Raw genomic sequence first — 6,908 nt, 5'->3', positions numbered from 1 at the left:
TCTCCTGGGCAGGAATCGGGTCAGTTCACTTTGGCAGCTCAGCGCGGAATCATAACGAGAGTCAACCCCACACTCTGCGAGTCGGGTTCAGAGTCATTCCCGATGAAGCGGATTCCAGTGCAAGGCTGTCTGCGTCCTGCCCCTTTGTAGATCCTACCCTGTTCACATCCTACCGCTGACATCTTCTTTCGCCACTTCGCTCACTTTCTTTTTTGTCCCCTCCCCTATCGCCCCGCTGCCTCTGTCGAAAAGGGGCCGAAGTCCGCAACATTAAAAACGACTCTCAGCCCGACCCACAGCGCGTGGAGTTGACATTGACTCCGACTTTGAGCTGATCTGCACAGCTGGAAGCTGATCCCATCCCAACTCAAGGAAGTGTAACACAATCTTTAAACATATTGACCAATGATCTAGTGTAATTTGAAACTGTGCGTACCCAGGTCAGTGTTATTCTTGGCTTTCATCCTCAAGGGTGTAGCCGGCCGTCTGCGTGCGTGCGTGCGTGCGTGCGTGCGTGCGTGCGTGCGTGCGTGTGTGTGTGTGTGTGTGCGCGTGCGTGCGTGCGTGCGTGCGTGCGTGTGTGCGTGTACATGCCTGTGTGCGCTACCAGACGGGCGAACGGCCGTCTGTACGTGTGTGTGGCTGTGTGTGCGGCCAGACGGGCGAACGGCGCTGCTGAGCCGGATGAGAACGGCGCTGGGTGAGGCGCTCCAGCAGCCGTGGACGCCCCACTACTGCCGGCCGCCCGCCCACCACGTGCCGTTCACCACCGACCCCATCTCGCTCGACGCAGGTGACATCCGCTGCGGGCGTAATGTGACGCCCGCGCCGAGCGGCTACTCTCAATTGGAGCGTTTGGGATCAAATTGCGAACTGAATTCAAAACGAAAATCGCCGACATTTTCCTTACTCAGCTATTCTGGATTGGGGTCTAGCACATGCAACCGTGAACAGACTCAAAAACGGGACAGTGCAATCACTGGCCCTATTCAGAACGCCCACGTAAAGATAGCGTGTTGACCTGGGATGAACTCCGATTATCCACGTGACCGCAAATCCAGAAGCTATCAATCACTCTTCCACGTGCAGCTTCGGAAGCGGCACAGCCCGAACCCTACCAGAGCTACCGTCCCCGCTGCTCACCAGCTGGACGTGGACGGAGCGCCGCGCAACGCCAGCGCGCTGACACAAAAGCCGATCAGGCCTCCAAAGATCGGCCAGCCCAGCTGCAACAAAACTGACAACAACGGCCTACTGCAATACAAACAACAGACTGGCCAAGTCCTTCAAAAACCAGCTGACGCAACGACAGGATTGGAGATGATCTCCTATCTTACTCTCTCGAGTCACGATGGGGATCCACCCTGCACACTAGGTGGATGATCGGTTTTTAAAGAAGAAAACGGGTACACCTTCAACATGCAACAAGCAAGCTCATACAAAGCCGTACGGACAAAAACACAATGTGCTAACTATTGCATTTTTCACGTCATCTCCAACACGCACGACAATTTTGTTTTCCATTGGTACAATGAGTTGCTCACCTGCAACTTGAAAATTGCTAACCGTCGCAAACAAATTGGTGTCATGCCCGATGAGAAGAAGGGCTTTGCAGCGGCGAGAGTTGGGCGGCGGCCGGCCGCGCATAATAACATCTGAGCGGGACGGCCTACGGACGTCTTAGTTCCAATCGCCGCAGCGATTGAGCCGAGCCGGGCGGAGCCCCTGAGTGTGGGTTCAGCTGCTGCGGTGCTGTGCAGACGCCACGGGCGCCTACTTTAGAGGAGAGCTCGGTAGCCCGCACGTGCCGTGGATTCCTGCGGACGGTGTCTCCGCCATGGCGGCTACAGGTGGTGTGGCAGTATGGGCAAATGGTGGCGATGAGCAAGACCGTACGGGTAATTGCATCTTTCTCAAGCCTATCAGAATGGTCACGTGCAATGAAGCCATCGCGATCTGCAATATGCGGATTGAACTGTTTTTTAGAAACAAGGCTGTAGACCTGGCTATTGCTCAAAGCCTTTACCCGTGTTGAATGGAAGTGAATTCTCGTCGTTCCCATTGTGCGCTCAAGGGTGTAGTACATTCTTTGTAGCACGTCTGCGAGAGCTGGTGCCTGGTTGGCGGCGCGGATGGTGGCTGTACGACAGCCGCTCCGAGCGCTGACTGGGTACGTCCCGCCAGGCACGTTTGTAAACCTGCAGGCGCGCCTCAGCTCGACCGTGCTGCCATCTGTGCTGGAGTGGAGCGCGCGCCTGTCGGTGGACCCTGCCGTGGCCCGGACGGCCGGCCCGTCGCCACCGGCGGCTTCCCGGCAGGACATCTTGCAGGCCGAACAGCTGTACCGCCGCCACCAGACGCCAGTAAGTGTGTGTGTGTGGGGGGGGGGGGGGGGGGAGGGGGACGACGGCTTGCTCACACGGCCGCCGGACGGGGCTGGCTGTGTTGCAGCGCCATGTGGCGTCACGGGAGGAGGACGCTGCGGAGCCCCCGCCATGAACGGACTCTGCGCCGAGCGAGCGCAGTTTCGCATCGACTCTCGTGCCCCGATCACTGGGATGTACGTGTTATGTGTTCGATGTATGTGTTGTGAACACTGGGATGTATGTGTTATGTGTTCGATGTATGTGTTGGAGCCCCGCTGGTACCCAGGGCCTTCAGTGCCGGTCCCACCTCTCTCACCAGTCCAAGCCCATCGGTGTCCGCCGGACCGCTTCCACCCCCACACGGACCGACGCCTCGCCCTGCCACCAGGTGGCGTCGGAGCGAGCGCCCATCTCGCCCGCGGCGGCCGGCCCGGGTGCCGCGGCGGAGCCGGCCGCGTCTCTCTCAGCGGCCAGCGAGCAGTCAAAGCCGGAGCCGGAGCCGGAGCCTGACCGGCAGCAGGAGCTGCTCCGCGAGCGGGAGCGCGAGCTGGTGGAGACCACCGCCCGGCTGGAGCAGAGCCAGCGCAAGCTGACCAAGGGCAGCGACCGCTACAGCAGGCTGGCCGAGCAGTGTGTGGAGGTGACAGGTGGTGCTGGCGCCAGACGTCCGGGCGCCCACGCGGCTAACGTTGCGGCCGATCATGTGTGGGATGAGCAATAGCCCGTTAAGTTCTTGTCGTGCAGTCGGAGTCAGCTTGTGCTGCTGTGTTTGTAGTTGAGGCCTGTGTGCTATGTCGTCGTTTATCTCTAGATTGACGCATTCGTTGATAACATGTAGCCTTCACCTCCACCTCCTTCCCTGGTCCGTTTCCATCAGCACCGCTCATGTCTTCGTGGGGCGTCGCTTCATTGCCACTCCACATTGTCTGTCTAGCGTGACCTGCCTTGACCTAGTTTTACGCTCTGTAGCTGCAGACAGAGGCGGCGGCGCTGTCGGCGGCGCTAGGGCGGCGGCAGGCGGCGCTGGCGCTGCGGCGGCGCGCGCGGGCCGCCCTGGACGCCGGCGGTGACGCGGCGGCTGGCGCCACGGCGGAGGAGCGGGCACGCCAGCGCGCCGCCGGCCGCCGCACCGAGTGGAGCGCGCGACGCTCCGAGCTGCAGCGCGCGCTGGCCGAGCTGCGCCGAGACGCGCGCAACGCGCCGCTCGAGGAACTCGGCCGCCGCCAGCGCCAGCTGCGCGACGAGCTGGCGCAGCGCCAGCGCGCGCTGCTGGCGCTGCGCCAGCAGGCGGCTGGTATCACCAAGCACGTGAAGAGGTCAGCGGTTGGCTGGTGTAAACATGAGATTGTGGTGTGCTCAGCAGTGCTGTTCGGTGGGAGAACCCCTGCTGATGGCCTTTTGATGACGTCAGACATTTTGCTTTGGAATGAGCCGGTTTCTCGGAGGGCGTATTGAGTGACGTTGGCGTGTGCCATGCCAGATCATGATGTCTACAGATAGCTTATCTGCGACTGCTCTCGGGCCGGAAAAATATGAATGCTTGTCGAGCATCGTGTTCCGCTCAATCTGTTTGCTCGTATTTTGTTTCGTATGCCAGTTCAGTTACCAGTTCCGATCACAAACGTCTGTGGGGCAGCGGTGGCAGCTGTGGACCCGGTCTGGCCGTGGTTGGCGCGACTGCCTCATCGGACCGCATTTTCCAGGGCGGCCTACACGAAACGGATCTTAGAGATCGTCGGCAGTGTGAAGAAGCAGCGCCAGGCCATCTCAGCAACCATCGAAGAGACCAAGGCACTGCGGAAGAACATCAACATCACGTCAGACAGGATCGCCCGCACGTTCCAGATGGCGGAGGAGCTCATCTTCAAGGTGCCACGTGGCAGGCGGCCGGAGCGCTGCGCTCCCTTCAGACCATGGCTATGTCGAACTGTTGCCATGACGACGTTTTCAGACCATGACGTTTTCTCGGCAGTGCATGGCTTGTTCTCATGGTGTGGACGTCCGAAACCAATGGATGTGGAAATTGGGACCGTGGGATTTGTGTTTTAAATGCTTTGAGCCGGGGCGTGGGATCTAATCCCAACAATCTCGAAATCTATGAGGGGCGACGATTGTAAGAAGACTAAGCACATGAAGCATCTACCCAAAACATCTGCAGCAAACGCCAGGCAGATGGCCCCCGAGTCATGCCTGTCTCCGTCCGACCTTGACCTGGGGCCTGCGCACACGATGGGTAGTGGAGACATCGTCCGCGCTTACTTCGAATTAAGCCTTGTTCCTTTAGTTTTTCGCATGTCGCCAAGTTCGTTACGTCCGACCAACCTTTCTGATATAGTCCACCCCTTGAGGTAAAAGTCGCAGTGTCGCTTCAGGGGAAAGCTTGCATGACTCCTTTCCACAAGCTGTCAGTAGGGGCCGTCTCGCCGGCCGTGTGGCAGTGACGGCACCCTGTCGCCTCTGGCGCTGCGCTGACGGCGCGGCCGACCGTGCCGACAGGACGCCGCTGGGAACGAGTGGTCTCGTGCCTCGTACCGCGGCCTGGTGGCGCTGCACGACGCCTGCTCCGAGCTGGTGGCGCTGGTCGAGCAGACGGCCTCGCTCATGCGCCAGGGCCGCCGCGTGCAGGAGATGGTGAGAGGCAGGGGGCTTGACCCCGCCCTGGCACTGCTGGCCGGCCGCTGGCTCGAAAGAGGTGGAAATAAAAGGGTGAAGGATGTATGTTTGGAGGCTCTCTCGGCCGACCTTTGGACGTGCTTGAGGCGCCCTTTTTCATAGCTGCTTGGAGGGAGTATCCTTCACGCTGGTAGGTTTTTGTACGTACCTCTTTGTTGCGTCTCTGCCGATGGGTAGCCGTGTCAGTGGTTGTATTCTTTGTTGCGTCTCTGCCGATGGGTAGCCGTTGCAATGGTTGTATTCTTTGTTGCGTCTCTGCCGATGGGTAGCCGTGGCAGTGGTTGTATTCTTTGTTGCGTCTCTGCCGATGGGTAGCCGTGTCAGTGGTTGTATTCTTTGTTGCGTCTCTGCCGATGGGTAACCGTGACAGTGGTTGTATTCTTTGTTGCGTCTCTGCCGATGGGTAGCCGTGTCAGTGGTTGTATTCTTTGTTGCGTCTCTGCCGATGGGTAGCCGTGTCAGTGGTTGTATTCTTTGTTGCGTCTGTGCCGATGGGTAGCCGTGTCAGTGGTTGTATTCTTTGTTGCGTCTTTGCCGATGGGTAGCCGTGTCAGTGGTTGTATTCTTTGTTGCGTCTCTGCCGATGGGTAGCCGTGTCGGTGGTTGTATTCTTTGTTGCGTCTCTACCGATGGGTAGCAGTGTCAGTGGTTGTATTCTTTGTTGCGTCTCTGCCGATGGGTAGCCGTGTCAGTGGTTGTATTCTTTGTTGCGTCTCTGCCGGTGGGTAGCCGTGGCAGTGGTTGTATTCTTTGTTGCGTCTCTGCCGATGGGTAGCCGTGTCAGTGGTTGTATTCTTTGTTGCGTCTCTGCCGATGGGTAGCCGTGTCAGTGGTTGTATTCTTTGTTGCGTCTCTGCCGATGGGTAGCCGTGTCAGTGGTTGTATTCACTCTGAACCGTCGCGGCCATGGCCTCAGATCGACGTCGAGCGAAGCAAGCACGTGGAGAAGAACCTGGAGCAGGTGCGCTCCGACCTGGAGAAGGTGCGTCTGGAGAACCAGCAGCTGCGCGCCTCCTGACAGGCCGACCGGTGACCGCTGGCAGCCGCCGGAACCGGGCCTCACCGGCTGCGGCGCCTCACTTACAGCTGTGCCGCACCGTGCGCCGCGCGACCCGACCAGCGGCCAACACCGCACCTGTCGGTGCCCGATGCGCTCGTGGTAACGCTGAGCGGGCGGTGTTCCCGCACTGCTCTGAGCGCGACAGAAGCCGACTGGCGCCTGTGATAGTTTGTCATGAGTTGAGGATCGATCGATCACTGCCTCGTGACCATTTGGGACCAACCTTTGGTTATCAGACCTGAGCGCGTGGGCTGCCATCTGGTATGACGTTGAGTACCTGCCATAATGATAGCAATTTATCGTCATGTAAAGTGGTAGTGTCATACAGTTATTGGCCATCCTCAGCAAACTCGGCCGACGCATACAGATGCACCTTGCGCCGTCGCACGGGGCACCCTTGGCGCCTGATGTCAGTAAAAATAAATGTTAACTGAATAAACAATACTACGGTATGTTAAGACATTGTTTGACATAGAAGCGACCCGTTTCTGTAGTGGAGACTGGAGAGGGACCGCGCTGTTACTGCTTCCTGGCGTGACACCGCGATCGCTGTACAACCCCAGAAGCCGACGCTGTTCGCTGCGCTCTGTGCCGGCATTTTGATTTGCCTCACTGGTTGCTTAATTTGGTAGCACTTCTTTATGATTCTGCAGGTGTTCAATGTGCTTCGGCCTGGCGGACGGTTTGGAGCACACCAGAGCAAGGGCTGCTGGCGTTTGGTAACACAATCAAATCGCCTTTAGGTCGAGCAGGCTCCCAGCAAGCATTGCCCAGTCAATGGGGCTTTCCATCCGGCTGTTTCGACAAAG

The 6,908-nt window shown here is 58.7% G+C and overlaps 1 protein-coding gene across 1 annotated transcript; it reads left to right on the top strand.

The window, feature by feature from the left end:
• Window positions 1-3,600: 3,600 nt before the first annotated feature.
• Window positions 3,601-6,557, top strand: LOC119091900 (coiled-coil domain-containing protein 22). The gene is made up of 4 exons (XM_037214814.1): window positions 3,601-3,682; window positions 4,070-4,235; window positions 4,863-4,997; window positions 5,956-6,557. Exons 2-4 carry the CDS (start codon window positions 4,212-4,214, stop codon window positions 6,055-6,057), a joined length of 261 nt encoding a protein of 86 aa, XP_037070709.1. The 5' UTR covers window positions 3,601-3,682; window positions 4,070-4,211; the 3' UTR covers window positions 6,058-6,557.
• Window positions 6,558-6,908: the final 351 nt, after the last annotated feature.

The sequence above is a fragment of the Pollicipes pollicipes genome, unplaced genomic scaffold, assembly GCF_011947565.3.
Source record: "Pollicipes pollicipes isolate AB1234 unplaced genomic scaffold, Ppol_2.1 Scaffold_3447;HRSCAF=4054_pilon_pilon_pilon, whole genome shotgun sequence".
Lineage (NCBI taxonomy): Eukaryota > Metazoa > Arthropoda > Thecostraca > Pollicipedomorpha > Pollicipedidae > Pollicipes > Pollicipes pollicipes.
Note: the sequence above shows the minus strand (reverse complement) of the source record. Positions and strands in the feature narration are given on the sequence as shown.

Excerpts from the sequence above, each read along its gene's own strand:
- LOC119091900 (XM_037214814.1), top strand. The coding sequence starts at position 4,212 with ATGGCGGAGGAGCTCATCTTCAAG. Across the intron at positions 4,236-4,862 it reads CGGAGGAGCTCATCTTCAAG|GACGCCGCTGGGAACGAGTG; the intron begins GTGCCACGTGGC and ends CCGTGCCGACAG. Across the intron at positions 4,998-5,955 it reads GCCGCCGCGTGCAGGAGATG|ATCGACGTCGAGCGAAGCAA; the intron begins GTGAGAGGCAGG and ends CCATGGCCTCAG.